Source organism: Helianthus annuus, chromosome 1 (genome assembly GCF_002127325.2).
Source record: "Helianthus annuus cultivar XRQ/B chromosome 1, HanXRQr2.0-SUNRISE, whole genome shotgun sequence".
Classification (NCBI taxonomy): domain Eukaryota; kingdom Viridiplantae; phylum Streptophyta; class Magnoliopsida; order Asterales; family Asteraceae; genus Helianthus; species Helianthus annuus.
The window spans coordinates 71,776,420-71,798,811 of NC_035433.2; the positions used below are offsets into that span (position 1 = coordinate 71,776,420).

General features: G+C 37.2%; 4 protein-coding genes, 1 long non-coding RNA gene and 2 other non-coding genes across 7 annotated transcripts; 4 read left to right on the forward strand and 3 right to left on the reverse strand.

Annotated features, from left to right (window-relative positions):
* Nucleotides 1–215: 215 nt before the first annotated feature.
* TRNAG-GCC lies at nt 216–286 on the forward strand. Its single transcript has one exon. It is a non-coding gene; the product is annotated as a tRNA-Gly (tRNA).
* A 758-nt stretch (nt 287–1,044) lies between these two features.
* LOC118482929 lies at nt 1,045–1,147 on the forward strand. The gene has a single exon (XR_004869257.1). It is a non-coding gene; the product is annotated as a U6 spliceosomal RNA (small nuclear RNA).
* An 879-nt stretch (nt 1,148–2,026) lies between these two features.
* On the forward strand, nt 2,027–2,746 carry LOC110868804. The gene is made up of 2 exons (XR_002552770.2): nt 2,027–2,359; nt 2,632–2,746. It is a non-coding gene; the product is annotated as an uncharacterized LOC110868804 (long non-coding RNA).
* A 4,253-nt stretch (nt 2,747–6,999) lies between these two features.
* On the reverse strand, nt 7,000–9,965 carry LOC110868784. Its single transcript, XM_022118043.2, has 4 exons — nt 9,823–9,965; nt 9,435–9,486; nt 9,007–9,103; nt 7,000–8,913 (listed from the first exon to the last, which is right to left on the reverse strand). The coding sequence occupies exons 1-4, from the start codon at nt 9,935–9,937 to the stop codon at nt 8,770–8,772; spliced, it is 408 nt and encodes a 135-aa protein (XP_021973735.1). The 5' UTR covers nt 9,938–9,965; the 3' UTR covers nt 7,000–8,769.
* Nucleotides 9,966–10,109: 144 nt separating this feature from the next.
* LOC110868776 (50S ribosomal protein L4, chloroplastic) lies at nt 10,110–11,353 on the reverse strand. Its single transcript, XM_022118032.2, has 2 exons — nt 10,492–11,353; nt 10,110–10,410 (listed from the first exon to the last, which is right to left on the reverse strand). The coding sequence occupies exons 1-2, from the start codon at nt 11,297–11,299 to the stop codon at nt 10,367–10,369; spliced, it is 852 nt and encodes a 283-aa protein (XP_021973724.1). The 5' UTR covers nt 11,300–11,353; the 3' UTR covers nt 10,110–10,366.
* A 3,840-nt stretch (nt 11,354–15,193) lies between these two features.
* Nucleotides 15,194–15,705, forward strand: LOC110908152. Its single transcript, XM_022153071.1, has 2 exons — nt 15,194–15,416; nt 15,488–15,705. The coding sequence occupies exons 1-2, from the start codon at nt 15,194–15,196 to the stop codon at nt 15,703–15,705; spliced, it is 441 nt and encodes a 146-aa protein (XP_022008763.1).
* Nucleotides 15,706–19,100: 3,395 nt separating this feature from the next.
* LOC110908070 (transcription factor MYB119) lies at nt 19,101–21,595 on the reverse strand. The gene is made up of 3 exons (XM_022153006.1): nt 21,144–21,595; nt 20,919–21,045; nt 19,101–19,949 (listed from the first exon to the last, which is right to left on the reverse strand). The coding sequence occupies exons 1-3, from the start codon at nt 21,593–21,595 to the stop codon at nt 19,308–19,310; spliced, it is 1,221 nt and encodes a 406-aa protein (XP_022008698.1). The 3' UTR covers nt 19,101–19,307.
* Nucleotides 21,596–22,392: the final 797 nt, after the last annotated feature.

The following is a 22,392-nucleotide window of genomic DNA, read 5'->3' on the forward strand; positions in this document are numbered from 1 at the left end:
AACACAAGCAGCCTTTGGCTTCACCAGATCAGTGCGTGCAAGCCAACAGTTTTATATCCACAGTAAATAATAAACTTATGATTTTTAGTTATCTTTACCAAAATCTCAACCTCTTAGGTTTCTAAGTGTTTTAATGCTGTGAGAAGTTATCATGTTATTGGTGGCTACTAAATTAGCTTATCTATTGCCTCTTTGTAAAATGAAACAAATATCAAGCACCAGTGGTCTAGTGGTAGAATAGTACCCTGCCACGGTACAGACCCGGGTTCGATTCCCGGCTGGTGCACTCTTTGAAATGAAGAAGCAACGCTCATTGTGATGTTGGGTCATCACAACTGTTCGATTATTCGAAACATTTAAAGCGCATCTGAGCATTCACTTTTTATTTTTCAATACAACTTAAAATCTTAAATGGTAGTTCTAAATCTATTTTAAGGATTTTTAGTTTATAATAATATAGCATCTATTTATTTAATAATGTTAGATGATTAACGTTTCACGTGGTCTGACTTTTTTGTATATTGTATTTTTTAACAGCTAAGCTTTTTTACCCCTTAAATACTATACCAAATTGCACCTCCCAAGGATTTAACCTTGGTCTCTCCACAAGAGGTAATTCCTCGTAACCACTAGGCCAAAACCTAAGTGGCGTATATTGTTTGAAGGTAATATAATGTTTTTGAAAACTCAGTTTACATCAAAATTATTATTATTATTGTTTTGAAGGTGTCCATCATACTTTGCCCTCGTATGCTTTCCTCTGCATTTGGATGCTTTTACGTGTTTAATGCATCTTATTATTATTATAATGAATAACTGTAATAAAAGTAATAATGTATGTAGGTGCCATAAAACAAATTCAATCAAAACATGGTATCCATCTGTCATCTTCAATCTGCAATCCAAGTTTCAGGTATATGTTTGAACACTGAAACATTTTTCCCTTATGCAGCAGTTTGATTAACTTCACATTACAAGATCCTGGCTGACTCACTTCGTCCCACATCGGCCCAGAGATGAAGTTGTGGCTGAGCAATGCACTTTGTCCCTTCGGGGACATCCGATAAAATTGGAACGATACAGAGAAGATTAGCATGGCCCCTGCGCAAGGATGACACGCACAAATCGAGAAATGGTCCAAATTTTTTTCCCAATCGTTTTCGCGTTTCCTACTTTATCGACACTGTTTTATTCAAGCGCCACTTTTAATGTTTTGTTTTAGCATAAAACTTTCCCACAAGATATTAGAAACTTATTCCATGCTACATATTATGAATTTATGAAAGGATCACTTTCTATAGTTAACGGGTCAAAAGAGTGACATAAATGGATAAAAAGTCGCCCAAAGTATGCTTTCAATGCATACGACCTTCTAAATCAGTTTTATCTAAAAGACGACATTGCTATTGTAATTATATAGTTTCGCATCTAGACTAATTTTTTATACCTCCAATTCCGAGCTGCAGTAACAAACACATGGCTGATTCGCCGAAACGAGTTTTTTTCTAGGGTTTTCTCGCCAAACCGATAAGTCATGCTTCCAAACAAGAATATTACGAGAGCAAAACCCATGATAACACAAGGAATCCCAAAGCCAAGACCCCAACTAATATTATCTTGAATATAACTAAGAACAAAGATACCGATTGTAGGCCCCGAACACAATCCAAAAAACCACCAGTTGAAGAATGAACTTTTGGATTTGAGTTCTCCTGGATCATCGGCATCAAACTGATCAGCCCCGTAAGCCTCAACACATGGCTTCTGTCCGCCTTGGGCAAATGCCACAAGATATAAGGAAATGAAAAATATGATAACTTGGAGCTGAGGTGAACATGATGAGCCATCAATGGCGCTTGTACAATTAGATGGAATCAAAGTCGAAAAAGCCAGCAATGCAAGTGCCTGTTAATCGTTAATTTCATCATTTGCTTAATTAATCCGGTGATCATTCAAATTTCATTGTAGGGCTGGCTCAAGCTTATTTTTTTGTCTCAAAGCTAGGGCTGAGCAGTATACGGTTCAGAACCGCCAGAACCGGGGAACCGAACCGGAACCGCTAGATCCAAACCGTATTTTTGTATATAGGGTCCGGTTCCGGTTCATAAGTTTGGGTAAAAATGGTTCCCGGTTCGGTTCCGGTTAAAGAAGCGCTCGAACTAGTTGGGATTAAAAAATATTTAAAATCCTATTTTATTAATGGGTTTTTCAACATTATACGACCGTCCTAATTCTTATTCACTCCTCTTATATTCATTCCACAATCTCATCTTTCAACTTCTAATTCTTCTCCATCTCTCAACCCTAACCCTAATTGCTATTATACAAGTTCATCTCCATCAACACCCTGCAAATACAGGTACGCTATTCTACATGACCATTTTTTATAATTGCATATATTTTCTTTCTAGATGTTTGCTTTCTGATACATATAGTTTTATGTATGTGAAAATAAAAATTGAACAAAAATAATCAAATCAATGTTGATCAAATTATAAATGTGTATATAAATAGTGTATCGCTTGGTAAATACAGTAGATGCATTACTGACCAATCTATTCACGTGAACCAAATACAATAGATGCATTATTCGTTTATTTTTTTTAATTGCTAACACTTGATTTCATTTAGATGTTTATGAGAAGATTGAGAGGATGAAGATCGAATGAAGTTTGAAGATGTTTGTTTTAATTGTTAACACGATGGTTGTAATAGTTTTATTTAGAGTTTGTTTTATGGCTTGAAATTTTTATTGTTGCTTTGCTACTTTTATTTTGGTTGGTTTGAACTTTGAATGTTGAAACTCTTAGTTAATGTTTTAAATGGTTTGATTTGTTTTCATTGAACTGTTAATTTTATGATTTAATTGTCAACCGGTTCCCGAGAGAACCATTTACACGAGAACCATTTAACCGGTTCGGAACCTAACTGGAACCGTTATAATACGGTTCGGTTCCAGTTCTTAAATTTAGCAATTAACGGTTCTGGTTCGATTCGGTTCGGTTCTGAACCGTTGCACAGCCCTACTCAAAGCGGATAATAAAATTGTGGCCCTTTTTTCAAAAAATAAAATTATTTCGGTTTCCATCCTATGATTCCTATATCGTTCATAACTATATGTAGAAATCACTGATATAAACATTTTAACCCTATTTTTTTGCCAAAATAAACATTCAATTTTACCACACTCACAAATATACATTTCCAAAACCACATGTAAAGTGCTTGCTAAAATTTTGCTAGATCAGAAAAGCTCTAGCTAAAATTTAGTTGTTCTTGTGTGGATCAATCACACTTTTCATTTATTTATGTGCCAGTCAGATCACAATATTCCTATCCGGCGCGTTTTGATTGGTGTATTTTAAAAATACTAATTTATCATTGGGGTAAAAGTGAATGTTTGTTTTGCTGATTTTCCCTAATTAAAGGGCCAAAACTGTTATAAAATACAAACTGGAGGTCTGATATGTTAAAAGCCCCCTTTTTGGGCTGAAATGGTTAAACTTGTGGCCAAAACAGTAATTTACTCGTTTATTTTCGTGAGTTTCCCTAATTATATTACTTTATTTCACTCCCTTGAGCCACCCTTGTTCCGAAGTGAAAATAAAAAGATTTGCAAACCAGAACATAGAGCAGAGAAGCAATGATAATTGTAAGGTATCGACCAAGAAAAGCATCCGCGATGAAAGCTCCTACTAGGGGAAGAAGCAGCGCCGTTCCTGACCAGGCGTTGACAATCTCGGCGGCTTTGGCCGTCGACTGCCCCAAAGGTCCTGTCAAGTACGTGATTAGATTTGAACTGACTCCACTGTATGCAAATTTCTCCGCCAGTCCGACACCTGATACAACATTAAACGGTTGAAAAACTTGTACTAGTTTGAGTGTGTGTTCGAGAGGCTTAATGTTACCGCAGATGGAATATGCAGATCGCCAGGAACCGGATTTTGATCTGAGGACAGGACGACCTTTGTAGTCAACAACGGCGCCGCCCACGAAGTTGTTGAGTAGCGGAGACTCGATTCCGGGGCAGTCGCTGCTAGTGCTGGTTCCATCCATGTTCATGCAAGTCTAAAACTTTATAAAAATTCAAGTGGATCATCTGAATATTATTATCATTCAACTTATACACGCTCACACTCCATCATATCATGTGGATCATGCACAAATTTTATATCATATAATTTATAGTCTTGAATTTGATATTACCACTTGCTAAATTACAGAGCCGTCTCCGAGAATAATAAAAAACTTTTGGGCCTCGTGCGAGACAAAAAAAAGTTGGGCCCCATCTCTATAATATAAACTTATCATTTTATATATCCAAAAACCACGATACAACGATAATTGACTAATTGTTATAAGATAAACAAAACAATACTAGCGTAGCTAAATGATCGAACTAACTTACTTAAGCAAATCGTGAGGCTCTCCTAGCGTTTTTGAAAGCAAAGCTCTCGATCAAGTCTTTATATTCCATGCTTTCTAATATTTCGTTTTCAAGAGATATCATCGCCAATCCATTTAGGAATGGGTGGCATAATTTCTAGACAAAAAAATAAAATCAAAGTTCAAAACTAGTAAGTTTCATCTAACTCTAAACCTAAAAAATAAACAATTATACATCAAAGTCTCAAAGATTCAATCATTCAATAAAGATTCATAAGTTTCATCTAGTTCTAAATCAATAAATCTAAAAAACATAGATTCAAGGTTTCATGTAATTGACTAATTATGTAAATCTAAAAGTAAAAAAAATTACATTCTAGTAATAGATTTTAGAATTGAAAATTAGTTATCTTAAAGGATGAAATCTTGAAGATTCTTTAACTACGTTAGATGATCGGATGATGATGATGATAAAAAAAAAACTGAGGATTGGTCTTTATTTGAGCGTACACTAACTACGAATCGATCGCATAGAAGTTGGAATTTTGTTTTTTTATTTAGCGCACAGGACCTAGGGATAAATTGTGTTTGGAGTTTGGGCTTTTTTTCAGCATTGGGCCTTCATCTTCAGTTTTTGGGCCTGTTGTATACTTAACATAATAAACTTATAAATATCTATTGGGCCCCTAACATTTTTGGGCCTTGGGCGCCTGCCCAGCTTGGCCAGCCCAAGAGCCGGGTCTGCTAAATTACTATACCTGATTGGTGTGTCAGCGTCATTCTAATATCTAAACGTCTAAAACTACATTATTAATTTTAGGGGTAAATTACTTTTTGAGTCCCTATGTTTTATAGGTTTTAACCACTTGAATCCAAAAGCAAAAAGTTTAACGACCTGAGTCCCCATAAGCATTTTCTTTAACCATTTGAGTCCAAATTTCTAACACCATCCATCAAGTCTGTTAACTACGAGGGCATTTTAGTCAAATACACATAAAGTACAACTCTTTATGCATAAGATATTACTTGACCTTTTTATATTTATATGTATTTATAAACCAAATGCAATTTCTCTTTTAACTCTTTCTCTCATCCCTCTCTCTCCATCAACACCCACCTCCCTGATCACAACTACCACCGCACTGCACCACCTCCACCACCACACTGCCCCATACCTGAATCCAGCTTTCAGTTCATTCAAATCCAAACACCCCGTCCCCATCCCATTCATCAGAGCCGGTTCATTTAGATCTCATGAATCTATCAACAAAAGCCAATGAATCAGTGATGTAAAATCTCTTCCTTCTCTCTTTACACACACAACCTAAGCAAAAACACTAATATTTCACACCACCACCTGAGCAAACCAGAACAAATGGTTTGCGACCGGAATAGAACCACCGAGCCGATTGGAATCAGATTACCCTATAACATAATTGTTTGCAGCAGAAAATTCCAACAGGTTCACTCAAGTTATTCGACCCGTTAAGTTATTCGAACCATCAAGAACCATCACCGGTCTTTGTAATGGCCACATGAGCAGCGAATTCAAGGGTCGAAATTTGTGCACCTGAACTTTTTGACGCTGAATGATGACCCCCTGATCTTTAATCGCTTTAGTGAAAACCCGCACACCCTCATATGACCCAGGATTTGAGAAAACTACATCCACCAACAGGTTGGACGGCGCCGGATAAACCCCCATTTGGGGCTCAAGAATCACCGCTAAAATCATCTCCACCACTCGAAACCCAGAATCACGGTGGCAGTTATGGAGGTGATGACGCTGTAGAATCGTCTACTGTCGCCGGATAAGATTTTCCGGTGGTGAAAGTTGAAACCCTAGTTCACCGGTGAAAATTGTATGTGTATACTTGAGGTGTGACTGGAATGCAGATCTATGGTAGATAAATGAGAGAGAAGATAGAGAAAGAGAAATATAAATTATTATTTATTTTTTAATTATAGGGGTAATATTATCATTTAACAAATTTTAACAAAATAATTCTAACAGTGTTAGAAATTTGGACTCAAATAGTTAAAGAAAATGCTTATAGGGACTCAGGTCGTTAAACTTTTTGCTTTTGGACTCAAGTGGTTAAAACCACTAAAACACAGGGACTCAAAAAGTAATTTACCCTAATTTTAGACTTGTATATATATAGTAAGTATTATGTTGGGTGCATGTAACATAAGTAATTGAATACCTTTTTTTAGCTAGTTTTATACTCGTACGGTGCCACGGTGGAGGTATTACATAAGTATTGTTGCTTTGCATCTAATAGGAATCGATAATATGATAATGGTGATAGATTGAATTGAAATACAAATCGAAGATAAACAATAACCGAAGTGATCCCGGGCTAAGCCCTTCTCCACAAGGGAGCCTCTCCACAAGGGAGCCTCTCCACAATGGAGCCCTAACCGACTAGCAAACTCTCTTTTCCACTACTAACTATTCCTTACTTATTTATAAGAGAGAAATTTACAAATACCCCCTCCCTAATACTAGAAATAGCAAAGTAAACATATGATTCCTAACAATACTCCCCCGTTCGAGAAAGTCTTGTCCTCAAGACTTTGATCAGAAGCCTGTCCCGGTTTCCCAGTATAGGCGTCCTCAGATGCGTCATCCGGTGGCCGAGGCTGCCCATGCACGACCCATAAATGCCACGTAGCCGAAAACGTCAATCGCGTTCCAATGAGAGGACGGTGAGACAATGACTTCTTTCCCCTGTCAAATGGAACTTTTCCCTTCTCACACAAGTCCAAATCAGAAATAATCAGGCCCACAACCAAATTCTGCCCCACACCTTGGCCCGGATTTGGATAATCCAAATCCACAACTGTTTTTAGCTCTCCATTGTGGCCCACAAGTGGTTCTGAGCCCAACATCCCTTGTAGGTTGTCCAATAGGAGTCAATTAACTCTATGCGACATCAAAAGGCCATGGCCACGTGAGTTTTCTTCAGATCTGGACATTATAGCCTTCGATTGAGCTAACAGTGACGACGAATTAGGAATAGATGACGGAGATCTGAACAAAGGAGCTGCAGAATTGCCTCGATCGACCGAAATTATGTCAGATTTGGATCTGACGGAAGCAACTGGAGTACTGGAATTCGGCAATTTAGAAACAAAAACTGAAGAACGTGAATCTGTAGGACCAGTCGACATCAATTGTCGTCCATAACCACAAAGGCGTTCTTCAGATCTGGAAACGAGCGCTTCCAATTGAGCTAATAGTGATGACCCGTCATCTGTCATCTTCTTCTCCTGTTATCATACAAAACCCGCCATCATTTTACGGAACTCGGAATTCTCCAAACGATGCGCCTCTAGAGTCGCCGCAATGGAATCCAAACGCGAAGACTGAGCGGTCAAATCGCCCTGAAGTTTCTGAATCAATTGCTCCTGGATGTCCAAACGAGTAGATTGGTTCACCATGGTGAAAAACAAAGTGAGATCTGAGAATTGGAAATTGAAATGAACTGGAGATTGATATTGAAAGTAGAAATCAGATCTGAGAATCGAAGTGAGATCTGAAAGTAGAAATCGAGAAGTAGGTCACAGATCTGTAACAGATCGGAGAGTAGAGGTGAGGCAGGTCGGACCAATGATAGGAATCGATATATGATAATGGTGATAGATTGAATTGAAATACAAATCGAAGATAAACAATCACCGAAGTGATCCCGGGCTAAGCCTTTCTCCACAAGGGAGCCTCTCCACAATGGAGCCCTAACCGACTAGCAAACTCTCTTTTCCACTACTAACTATTCCATACTTATTTATAAGAGAGAAAATTACAAATACCCCCTCCCTAATACTAGAAATAGCAAAGTAAACATATGATTCCTAACAGCATCCTAAAAAAAACACCATTATTTGCACCGTATACTTCTTGACTTGCAAGTGGGGGAGATTTCATTACAATCAACAAAAATTATGAAACATTAACTTTTTTCATAGAGTTAAATGTCATTTTAATCCCTGTTATTTGGGTCATTTTGCCAGTTTAATCCAAAGATTTCATTTTTTGCCTGTGGGTCCAAAAAGATTTCACCGTTGCCACTTTAGTCAACCGGGTTAACTTCATCAATTTTTTCTGTTAACGAGAAGGGCAATTCGGTCATTTTATATGGCCGAATTGCCCTTCTGGTTAACAAAGTAACCAAAGTTGGATATAAAATGACTGAATTGCCCTTCTCGTTAACATAAAAAATGGATGAAGCTAACCAGTGGACTAAAATGGCAACAATGAAACCTTTTTGAATCCACAGGCGAAAAATGGAACATTTGGACTAAAATGGCAAAATGACCCAAACCACAATATTTACTAACCCTTGCTACCAAGAGTACAAACTACAATCAAATAGCATCTTATCTTCCCAGCAAAAAAAAAAAACAAAAACAACCCTCTTTATAAACAACATTCCTACTCAAGTGTATTGTCACACTTCCACCATTGTCCACATAAAACCGTAGGTCACGCCAAGACGTTACACGCGATGCTGCCACATAGAGCTACCAATGTGTAAAAATAGACTTTATTAGATACACACAAACATGATTAAATGTCTGTCCTTGACTTTTGTTGATTGTTATAGCAAAGCAAACCTTTACGGGAAACGGTCGCATGTAGAGGTAGGAAATTCTACAAATGAATGCTTTGCTTCCGGCATGGGTGCCCATCATAATCACAGCCTCGATAACCCTACAAATTAAGTTACCAAACTGTCTATCAACCTATCAGATGTGTCATTAAGGGAACATGTAGGTGACCCATATTTGTAATTTGAGTAAAGCATCTTAACAATTACTAATAATTACACTGCGTATTACATAATTGTGTTAATGGCTATAATAATCTGAATTAAACGACCAAAACTATATCTTACATAAGTGAAAAATGTTTATAGGATAGGATTCATACAAACATATACTACAACATTCCGTCCGTATGTGTGTACAGGTGTATAAAAAATTGGGGTGTTTCTGGTGTAGCGGGTGGTGATGGCTGAAGAAAGAGCACAAAAGTTGCTAACCTTCGTAGCGCTTGGCGACATAGATGAAGCTCTCCCGTTCGGATGCAGCCAACTGTGACAGATTAAGTGATGCATTTAGATTCTATATGCAAATTGAATATCAAAGAAATTCAAGTAACAACAAAGCCCACATTCAAGTTCTATGAAGTTAATCACGAGTAATGTTTGGAGAGTTCTGGACATCATGCGAGGTGTGACAGATATTGATCCACCATATCACCGAAGTGATGCCAGTAATGATTTTTTTTGAGTTTAACAATCTCATTATCAGACAAATCAATAGTGCCAAATTCTTCGTGTTTTATTAACAGCAGTCATCATAACTAAAAGTAACAACATATTAACCATACACAACACACCTTTGCATAACTTACTTGATTTTTCTTACCATTGGTCTTGCAAGCCTTCAATCTGAATACCTTCAAATCGACCACCGGCAACACCTCGTCGTTAGAGGAAGCAGCCTCCAAAAACCGGTTGTTTCTCTTTATCTTAAAGAACATTCTCCTCAATCAGGCAGGCTCTCTTAACACAACATAAACAATTTTGACCAAACATTTTGATCACAAAGTTTTGAGTCATACTCGCGCCCTTATACTAATTTCTACACACATATACCTCATAACCTCCCAAATCACAATACAATGTTGGCAATTTCAAAAAATAACATAAAAGTAAACATAACCTTTTTCGAAATTTCAAAAAATAATATAAAAGGATCAATGTTTGATTGTTTCTTACCTTACCTAGAATTCTTAGGTATAAAGAACTCGATACTTAGCACCAGGAACCTTATAAATCGGCGCAAACATAACAGAACACAAGTAAACACACAACACCTCAATGCCTCATATCAATATTCATTAATCTACTACAAAAATACAAATTTACCAAACAGAAATTCGATGCAACTACAAAGTGGTTTTCAACTTTCAAGAATCACTTGGTGGCACCACAATCTCCTCTGCTTCGGTTCCTGTTTATTCATATCAAAACAATCAATCATTAATCGAATAACCCAACTCCAAAATTCACAATTACGAATTAATCAATTCACCTTCTTCGGTTTCTTCCTCGAAATCCTCTTCATCCTCTCCATCATCCGCCCCGTACGCCTCATTCAAATACTCCAACCCGCCTTTCGTAAACACCAACTTATCCGCATTCAAAATATCAAACAAATTCAAAGTCCTGGGTGTCAACATCCTCAAAGTCCCAATATTCCTACTCGAAAGAACCACATTATCCTCCACCTCATCCTCCGTCATGAAAAACATCGATTTCTCCTTCGGGTCAATCCCCCATCGCCTCAACGCCTCAATAAACTCCTTGGTCTTCGGTTTCTCAAACTTACCCCCAAACTCCTCCACCACAATCCCATTAACCGCAGCCGACGCCAACGCGGTGGATATCGCCAACCTCTTCTCCTTCTTATTAATCTTAACTGACCAATCCCGAGGTTTCGGGCCGAAAACAACCCCTCCCCCGGGTCGAAGCGGGGTGCGCTGCGACCCGCGGCGGGCACGGCCCAGTTTCTTTTGTGGGAAGGGTTTTTTACCGCCTCCCCGAACCTCTGCTCGGGTGAGGGTGGAGGCGGTACCGCGGCGCTTGTTGTTGAGGTCGGTGGTGATGCCACGGTGGACGACGGCGCGGGCGGTGTCGGGGCTGGCGGACTTGAGGTTGATGGAGGTTTCGCCGACTTTGGTGCCGTCGAATGAGAGGATTGGGAGGGTGGAGAGTTGGCAGCGGGTTAGGTTGGAAATGGGTTTGAGAGTGTGGGGTTTTGGGGGTTTGGTGAAGAGGGATGAAGGGGTTTGGGATGAAAGGAAGGAGAGTGATGATGGTGGTCGTATGAAGGTCGCCATTGTTGTTGTGTGGGAGAAAGGGATGAGTGTGTGTGTGTTATCGTTATCCTCTTGCTCGGGCTTTATGGTCTATGGATAGGTTTATTATTATTATTATTTTTTTTTTTTTTTACGGCAAACAGAATTAATCTCGAGCATTTTCGGGACATTCACGGGACAAACACAGTATTTTGAGAGTAACTCGAGTCCACCACAAATTCCGGTGAAAACCCGGTAATCCACTCGCCCGTAGGCACGACAGTGAAATTACCGGTAAAACCCGTTTGGCTCAAGGATCCAACCCAGGTTTTCCTGGATCTCCTATCATTGTCCACCAGTGTCTCACTCTGCACCAAGTGGGAGTTGAACATGCATCTCTCAAGATAAATGCAAGCACTCCACCACCTGATCTAGAGATCATTGGCGGATAGGTTTATTGTTATTTGGCCTTTGGAACTGTAAGCACGGGCTGATTTTTTTTTTTTTATAAAAATTGTCCTTTATATCTAGAGGAAGTGTAGAATACAAATACTCTTATCCTACATTACGTACGTTATATCCATGGCCGTACACGTGTCCCTGATTCATTTTCCTTTCATAAGGTTAAATCAGAGAATTCATTCAATCAGATGAGGGCAAATTAGTATATTCATTCAATAATCAGATCGCGCGAAGTTCGTTACACCACTATCACGGTAGTTATGATTCGTATCAATTTCAAATTTTCATAATTCTCAAAACAGTACACTGCAGTTTCGTTTTTGTGCGCTAGGGTTTGAATCGATTGTTGTTTTCAATGGATCCACAGAGCAGTACCGTACGGAATACAGATGTTGAGTTTGAAGATGCTCGATCGGTCGGTGATTACGTTCAATTGTCTGCTTATCAGAGAGTTACGATTGATGAAGTTATAAATCCTAATTCTGCAAATGCAAATGCAAATACAAGTGGTGTAAATGATTGTTCCAATGGTAAGTTTGTTAATTCAGATGTTTAAATTGTTCAATGTCAGATGTTTTTGTGAAATCGTTTAATGATTTTCTGTATGATTATAACTATTGGAACGTATTCAATGTTATTAGAGGATAATTGATGTGAAAGCAAAGTGTTTAAGTTCACATGTTATGAGTCTAACGATTCGCATGTGAAGTTAAACCTAAATGCTGATTTCGCATGTTATGATATCATAAATCGCATGTGTAAAACATATTATCAAAATGTCAATTTCGCATGTTATGAGTCTAACAATTCGCACTTTCATATGATGAAAGTTTGGAATTTCAATATATCGCATGTTATGAGTCCGATAAATCGCATGTGTTGTCTCTTTTTATTTAATTATGTAGATGAAAGGCTTTATATTCCGGAGGTTGAAGCATCAGCTACACCTGTGGTTGGAATGCAATTTAGTTCTCTCGAACAAGCATACGTGTTTTACCAAACATATGCTAAGTTAGCTGGTTTTTCTACCCGCAAAGGTGGTGAAGTACACAGTGGTGGTATAATCAAAACTAATTTGGTTTGCTCTAAAGAAGGACATAAGCCATTGTTTATTGACGATGCTTATTCGAAGTCAAAAAAAGCCATACAAATCAAGGAACAGAGGGACCATTAGAACTGGGTGCAAAGCTCAACTTATGATTTGTTCGGTGGATGGTAGATCATATACAGTCAAGAAATTTGTTGATGGTCATAATCATAAGTTTGTATGTCCACACGATATTCATATGCTGCAAGCTTACATGCAATTGTCAGAAGTCCAAGAGGAAATGATATGGGAACTAGGTACTCTAAACCTTGGCCCTTTCAAAGCTTTTCATATAATGAGGAAACAATATGGTGGTTTTGAGAATGTTGGCGCCACGGTCGATGATTGCAAAAACTTTAGATCTCGAATTAATAGCTATGTAGGAGAATATGACGTTGACATGGTGATTAATAGGCTGATTGACAAAAAAGAATATTTAGTTGACTTTTGTTTTGAATGTTCTGTTGATGATGACAAACGGTTAGCTGGTTTGTTCTGGGTCGATGGGTTATGCAAGCGTAACTTTATGGAGTTCGGGGACTTGTAAGCACGGGAGTATCGCATGTTAATAAACATGAAAGTTAGGTGTTGAATATATCGCATGTTAAACTTTATATTTCGCATGTTATATTGTCTATTTCGCATGTTATACTGTCTATTTCGCACGTTTACTAAATCATGAATTATATTGCATCGGGTATAAGATGGTGTTTGTTCCGTTCACTGGACTTGACAACCACTGTCGAAATGTAACCCTTGGAGCTGGGTTGTTGGCATCGGAGAGCATTGACTCTTATAAATGGCTTCTCAATTCATTTGTAAAGTCATTTGAACGGAACCAAAGTTTGTAGTGACAGACCTTGAGCCTGCGATGAAACAGGCTATCAAGGGTGTTTTTACTACTAGCAGACACAGATTGTGCATGTGGCACATAATGAAAAAAGTGGCAGATAAGGTTGACTATGCTATATTGTGTGTCATTAGCATTTTTTTACACTATATATCCGTTACATGCTAATAAAAAAACCATTTATTGGTGTAGGTTGGACACGAATTGTGCAACAATGAGGAGTTTAAAAGGAAGATGTGTGATATTGTACTTCACATGTGCAATAATACGAAAAATTCTAAACCACCTAACCCACTCCTCACCGACACCCCCCAAAAACCTAGACCCCCTACCCCCACCCCCAAAAACCTAAATTCACCCTCCCACCAAAAGCCTAAACCTCTCCCACCCCCCAAAAACATAACACCCCCCCCCCAAAAAAAAAAAAACCTAAACCCCCATCCCCTCACACCCAAAAACCTAAACCTAATCCTAATCCTAAACCTCCAAAAAACATAATTCGAAAAGCTAAACTAAACTCAAAAGTTAACTTTAAGCATATAATGCACATGTGCAGTACACATGTATTGCGCATATGCAGTACAAGTTTTTTTTTTTTTTTGAATAAGAGTTTTTTATATATAAAAAGTAGAGAAAATTTGTAAAAAAAAATTGACATATATTTTAGACTTTTTTAGTTAGTTTTTTAGTTTTTCCATGATCCTCTCCCTATATATAAAATCTATACAAAGACCAATTCGAATGTTAGTGTATACATAATTTGTGACAATGTATATGATTAATGTATAAAATCGTAAGAGTGTGTATTTTTAACTATGTAAGTACGTATATTTTGACCAATTTTGGTTTTTGAATGGTAGTACATAATATTTAAATAAGGATAATGTATAATTTTATGACAGTTTTTGATGTATAGCATTCTATAATTGTATAGCATTCTATAATTGTATAATATAAGACACCCGTAGTGGGGCGTTTTTTTTTTTAAATTGAAAAATAACGCCAAAAAACGCCCACATCCCATTACATAGGGGTGTCTGTGGGCGTTTTTTTCGAAAAAAATTGCTCCCGCGTTGTTTGAAACACGCCTCCAGAAGAAGTTTGAATGACCAATCAACAACTAGCAACGGCTAGCTATTCAAACGGCTAGTTTTTATTTTATTTTTTTAAACCTTTTACCTATATATATATATATATATATATATATATATACTCTTTCCAAAACTCTCTCAAAAACACTTCATTTTATAAAATTTAATGGATTCCCCTAGTTTTTCATCCATGGTGAATTTTTACTTCAAAGAGTTTTTTGCGGATGGCGATGATTCCACCGATGAGGAGGTCGAGTAAGAGGCGGTTACGAGTGCTTGTCAACTAGCGGTGAGATATGTTAAGCATTGTCGTCGCCCCGAACCAGAAAAAAAATAAAAGAGGTTGTATTGAACGAGACCGACGTGCGGCACACGATCGTTTGATGAAAGATTATTTTGATGAGGCGACGACATTTTCGAACCAAATATTTAGGCGTCGTTTCCGAATGAGTAAGCGGTTGTTTCTACGCATCGTCGACGACTTGGAAGCCAACTACGATTATTTTAAACAAAAAGCGGATGCGGGAGGGGCACTTGGATTTACCGGTATCCAAAAGTGTATGTCGGCGTTACGAATCCTTGCTTATGGAAACACAACCAACATCAACGACGAGTATCTAAAAATGGGCGAGAAAACAACGCGAGACACCTTGGAGCATTTTTGTCGCGGTACAATTCCTAAACTTTATGTTTACAATTTTTTTTTTGAAGCTTATGTTTGTGTATGTTTTTTTATAAAGGTATTATTGATGTGTATGGTGCGCGTTATCTTAGAACGCCCACATGGGACGACCTTCAAAAGATCTACGAGGTACATTCGGCGGAGCATGGTTTGCCTGGTATGATCGGGAGCATATATTGCATGCATTGGCGTTGGGATAACTGCCCGACCGCATGGCGAGGCCAACACACACGGGGTGACCAAAAAGGACCCACTGTTATTCTTCAGGCGGTTTGATGTGTGTAAAATGCAACATATAAATTACATCAAATGAGGCATAAAACTAACCCTTTTTAAGTACTAATGTTGGAAAAAGTGTGTTTTTGTCTTCCTTTTGTATTTTCAGGATTAAATGAGCTCAAATTAACAAAAGAAGCAAAAAGGCAGCTAAATCTAACATAAATACAAGAAAAGGAACAAAAGTGAATTGTCCGACCCCTCAACAGCATCCTCCCAAGCAAAACAGAGAAGACAGAAGACTGAACACGCCCCGTGCTCAGCGAGCACGGGGCCGTGCCCAAGAAGCAGCAGAAAAAACAAACCTGTAGAAGCTTCTATTGCTCACCACGGGGTCGTGCCCAGTGAACACGGGGGCGTGCCCAAAGTACTGCAGGCACATTAATTGTAATTGCGAATTACAATTAATGAGGAGAGATAGTGTCAGACAGGCACGGGGTCGTGCCCAGCGGACACGGGGCCGTGCCCAGGCCTCTGTTCAGCCTATAAATACGAGTGCTTGGATTCATTGCAACTCATCCCTTGGCACACCACCTCTCTCACACTTCATCCACCACCCACCACCATCACAACACCATCATCCACCACCATCATCCATTGTCCATCATAGAGTGTGTGAGTCGTCTCGGGATCCACGATTGATCGTAAGAGTTCTTGACAATCAAGGCCATGTTTGCCTAAGTCTCTTACATCACTTGGTGAAGACAAGTGTTTAGTATAATACTTTTTATTTTTAATCTTTTGCACTTTTTATTTGGTTTTGTATTAATGACTTTAATAACTAGTTTCTTATGTTGAAGGTGACTTTTCCTTATCGTTTGTCCGTGGTGACTTGGCATTATTTTACTGTCTATATAAAATAAAAGATTTTCACCATTCATATCTCCACGGTCTATATGGAGGTATGTTGGCTACCTGGTCGGGGGTTAAGGGAACAGTTTGGTAAGGGTCTTGCCCTTGTTCAGCGTTTAGAGGTCCTGCAAAGGACCTGGGTCAAATTTAGTAGGATCTCCTTCAATACCCAAAGGTATTGGATGGCGGGGATCCAAACTCTTTGACCCCCTCATAAGTAAACTACTATTAATACTATAACCCGGCTATTTAGGACTGTATCCCTGCTGACTCAGACTACTTAGTCGAGGGTAACGTCACCTCCAAAAGAGGGGCCTACCATAATTTGCATTAATAACTTAATTCATTATCTTTCAATAATCCGACCCTTTAGGATTGTATCCTTGCTGACTCAAACTACTGAGTTGAGGGTAACGTCACCTTCAAAAGAGGGGCCTACTACAATAACTAAGATAATCTCTTAAACAAGTGTAAAAGTGCGGAAATAATCAAAGGTTATACTAATACATGAGTCGGATCCAAGTGATTCATCTTGTCTATCTGTTTTTATTTTTATTTTATTTTTCAACATTTAGTTAGTTTTATTTTCTTATCTTTTTCTAACATTTTGATTTGATTAGATGTTGAGGATAAACCGGTACTAAAAGCTTTTGTATCCTTGGACGACCTCGGTATCTTACCAACACTATACTACGTCCACGATGGGTGCACTTGCCCATATGTGTGTTTAGTGTTAGTAAATATCGTGTTTTATAAATTTAAAACTTGGCTAAAAAGTGTAAAAAGGGCTTAAAATATATACCAAAAATATATTACACTACACGCACATCACGGTTGCTTCACAGGACCTTTGGGTTTGGTCGGCTTACTTTGGCGTGGTCGGGTCATGCAATGATATAAATGTTTTTGAACAATCTCCGTTGTTAGAGGAGTGGGTTTCTGGCAAAGCTCCAAAAGCATCGTTTTACGCAAATGGAAACTACTACCCTCATGGATATTATTTGTCTGACGGAATTTATCCTAGGTATTCGATTTTCGTGAAGACGTTTAGTGATCCTATTGATGAAAAAAGAGTATACTTTAAAAAGGTTCAAGAGTCTTCACGAAATGACATTGAGAGATGCTTTGGGGTTCTTAAAAACGCTGGCAATATTTGAAAAATCCTTGTCGTGCATGGAGCAAGCAAAAAATGAGAGATGCTATGTACGCTTGTATAATCATGCACAACATGATTTTGGAAAACGAAGGAAAGGCGATATACCAGAATTATGTGCCAGAAGCCGTTCAAGAGGAGCATCCACAGGCGTCAATGGAAGAAAGAGTGAATAATGCGCGAGAGTTGCGTTACGAACCGTACCATGCTGCGTTAATGGTTGATTTGGTACAACACGCATGGTTGGTTCGGTATGTACCACCTGAGGGCTGAGGGTGAGGAAGAAACGGAGGACGAGGAAGACGAAGTTGGCGAGGATGAAGAAAGCGAAGACGAAAACTAGTGTATTTTTTTTAATTTAGTCGGATTTTATTTTTTTTATTTCTAGTATTGTATTTTTTTTTATTTAATGAAGTATTTTAAGTTTTTAATTAAAAAAATAATTGTTTAATGATTGGAAGGGGCGTTATTGGGCATTATTCCCACTACGACACTTTTGCAATAACCCCCAATAATGCCCCATGCTGACTGAACTGCCACGTGTCGCAAAACACCCCATAGTGAGGACATTATTGAACTAAACCACTACACATGGTCAGTGGCGGACCCATGATTTTATTTCAATGGGGTCCATTTTCGGGTCGGTCCTCGTTCGGGTCGAGTTAAAGTGAGGTTTGAACTAGATTTTAAAAAAAAATAAGAAAAATGGGCTTATCAAGGATTGAACCCATGACCTCTTGGTTGAAAAAAGGAGATTTACCACTACACCAGCTTTCTTTTTATTTCTATGGTGTCCATCTAATTGTATTTATGGGGTCCATATACAATTTAATATACCGAATCTACTATTTTTTTTAAAAAGATTGGGGTCCGGGGACCACGGTGGCACCAATGTGGGTCCGCCCCTGCACATGGTCTAATGACTATTTGGTTTCTATATCATACTAAAAAACTATTAGTGATAACGCATTAATTGGTCACTTATCTCCATTTATTGTAAATAAATTTTCTACTATTTGTCATTTGCACATAATACGTTGTCACCATTTTCTTAAATGTAAAATAAAATTATACAGAATTGTGAGCTATATATTTTACATTTTCATTTTCATTTTCTGGTCGTTCAATATACTGGTACCAAACATAGTTTTAATTAAATATAATAAAAGACAAATTCCAATATAGCTTTTAGCCTTTTAGCTAGTATGAGTAGAAATTATATTTTTTAAACGCTTTTTATAGATTTAGCTATACTTCATATAAATGTAGCTATAAATAAAACTTTTGATACCTTTTTTTTTCTAAAATGATAAAACATCCCTAAATTCAGTCTACTTTCCCATAACAATATAGCAAGTTGGAAAAACAATAACTTAGGATACATGAAACATAGAAAAAATGAACCATCAACCTTAAAATCACAAAGTTCCAACCTAATAAAAAACCGTCAATCGTTGACCCATCTCAGCCGCAGGTGGAAACGGCTTAAGAGGGTCAACTGACCTTCCGATTATTAGAATCCGACAAATTTTTACTTTCAAGAAAAACATGAGTAGGACCCTCTAACAAATAACTAATAAGAACCACCACCTTCATGTCAACCATGCACATGATAACCTGAACTAGCCATTGCAATGACTTCTTCCAAATCAGGAGCAACTAGGGTTTGCGACATATCATCTTCATAGTAATTGTTCAAGTACACATTCCAGTTCTCATCAAAAGAAGTTGAAGAAAACCCGCATTGTGAATTGCCAGAAAACCCTATTGAATGATCGATAGTCGACGATTTAAGTTCAGAAACATGGCTGGAGGAATCATTAGAGGTGGTTTGGAAAAAGGCTTGCATAAAAGCTAACTCATCGTCATAGGCCTGAGTCATCTCTATAGATGGATCAGAAGTGTTGTTGTTTGAGTTTGTTAGCTCAGGGCCCACAATGGTGGAGTCGCCGGTGGTTGTGGCAGCAGTGACGGTGGAGGAAGAGGAGGCAAGACTGTGATCAATAGTCTTGCTTCTAATGTAATCTTGTAAAAGAGTTGATTTAGACTTTCTATCTTTTGCATCACTTTTCTTGCTCTTTCTACGGGAATTTTGCTTTCTTTTTGTTGCATTCCATTGATTCTTAATCGAGTTTTCTGTTCTTCCAGGAATAAATTTAGCGATTTCCGCCCATTTGTTGCCGAGTTTCTGATGAGCTTCAATTAGCATTCTCACTTCTTCTTCACTCCATGTATCTTTCTGATAGCAAATAATTGAAAATTACTTTTTATGCACCTTTTTGTAACAGATTATAATCATTTGATGAAAAAAAGTATCAAAAGTCACATGAAACTTGTTATAATTATTTAAGAAATTATATTATAGTATATAACAATTGAGAATTTACTATTTATACACCTTTTTGTAACAGATTATAATCATTTGGTATAAAAAGAAGTATTCAAAAGTCACATGAAACTTGTTATAAGTTTTTAAGAAATTATAGTATATAACAATTGAGAATTTACTATTTATACACCTTTTTGTAACAGATTATAATCATTTGGTAAAAAAAAGTATTCAAAAGTCACATGAAACTTGTTATAAGTTTTTAAGAAAGTATAGTATAACCGGTCACATGGAAATTTTGTTATCGTTTTGTCACACTTTATGTGTGTTATTTACGATACTGGGTGATCCTCATGATCGAATGGCATGGTGTTTGATCCTCAAAAAAGTGACGTGAGTATAAATCATTAAAAAGTCGAAGATTAGCTGGTATTTAGGTGTTAAAAAATTGTTGTTTAAAAAGATTTACTATTGGATTAGATGATAAATGGAACAAAAACCTGTAAAACCAATTCAAAAAATAAAAAAAAAGTTCAAAGAAAATTAATCAACATAGAGATCGAGTTTATGAATATCGTTACCAAATCCAAATTCATGTGTAAAAGATTGTTTTTTTTTTTTTTGGATAGATTGATAACAATAATTATAAGACAAAGTACGATATCTAAGTTGATCTCATAAAATCACAAAGTGGGAAAAATGTGACTATTTGTGTCTTTAACTAGAACATAAAATGTTCATCATTGTAAATGTGACTATTTGCATCTTTGCATCTTTAACTAGAACATAAAATGTTCATCATTGTAATAATATTTAATAACTCAAAGCAGATTATAGATGAAATGAAGAACTTAAACCAACTAATGACAGAAACAAGACCTTGATATCGGGCCGCAAATGGTTGCGCCACCTCTCGCGACACTGCTTCCCCGCTCTTCCAGTCATCTTCTCCGCTATTATAGCCCATTTCCGTTCTCCATATTCATTCACCAGCCTGATTAGCTTGCTAAAAACACACAAAAAAAAAAAAATAACAAAAAATAAAAATAAATTAATATGAAATTAAATGTATGAATTATTCAAGAAAAAGTGCTAGAAATTTACTCGTCTTCTTCATCTGTCCATTGTCCCTTGATCAAAACTTTAGAGGCCACACCACCTTTCAATTTAGATTCTTCATTTCGATCATAAATCAAGTAATTTCTAGCTTGATCCCCAACGTTATTAGTAAACACATGATCAGCATTAACATCAACTGCAAAGCTATTGACCGATGGTAAAAATGTTGCTAAATTAAAAATTCTACTTTCATTGTTGATCATGTTACTCCAAGCCGAAAAATCAGAAACCGGGTTCAAAGAGGCGAACGAGGCTTGACTAATCTCTTGGTTTAGAGTTTGATGATCAACTCTTGTTCGACCACATAAGAATCTATCAATGGCTGTTAATGGTGGAGGTGCAGGCTTGTACAAAGAATGTTGGTTATGATAATTCACATAATTATTAGCAAAACCACCGTGGCCACCACCATAACCACCGTAGTCACCACCGTTCATGATTGAGTTAAGAGAGAATAATTAGAGCAATGGGCGTTACTATTTTGGTGTATTTATGCCTGTTCAATTTAGTTAAAATGTGCATTACATGGGATTGATTATCTACATGTGACAAGAGCCGTTGGATCAAGTAGTTGATCCGATGGTGGAGAATCTTTTTTGACTATGACCTCTAGACTTCCTCTCTTTCACAAGGGTTACGTGGCAAGATATGATTGGTGGTTCATACTTAATTGTTTTTTTTTTCTTATTAATACTTGTATTTATTGAGGGAGGGTATTCGGGAGAATAGAGGTCATCAAGCCATGATTGTAAGTCCTTAAATTGGAAATTCTTTCAATGTAGTAATTTTGAAAATTAAAAATATAGTAGAAACTCGATAAATTAATACTTGATTACTTAATAAATTTTTTAAGATAATATTTTTTGTCGGTCCCGACTCGGGGATAGGGTGCTAAATTAATAATTCGTTAAAATTATAAGATAATACATTTTTGATAATTTCTTTAGACCTCATATAAAATATAAATTAATAATTCCTTATATATAGCATATTACATGAATGATTTATGAAGGTTTCTTGAAAAATTACTCAATTGTCTTTTGTTTTTTGTTGAAATCAATTTCCCCTTGAATCTCGTCTCTAATTTTACTTAGCATGGTAAGAACTTCTGGTGTTGTTTTCTCATAGCTCAACAAGAAATTGTTCAATGTGATTGCCGCTTTAATAGCTTCGTTTCGCGAAGGGGGCTCCATTGTAGAACTTTCATCATCTTCTTCATCGATATCATCTTTAT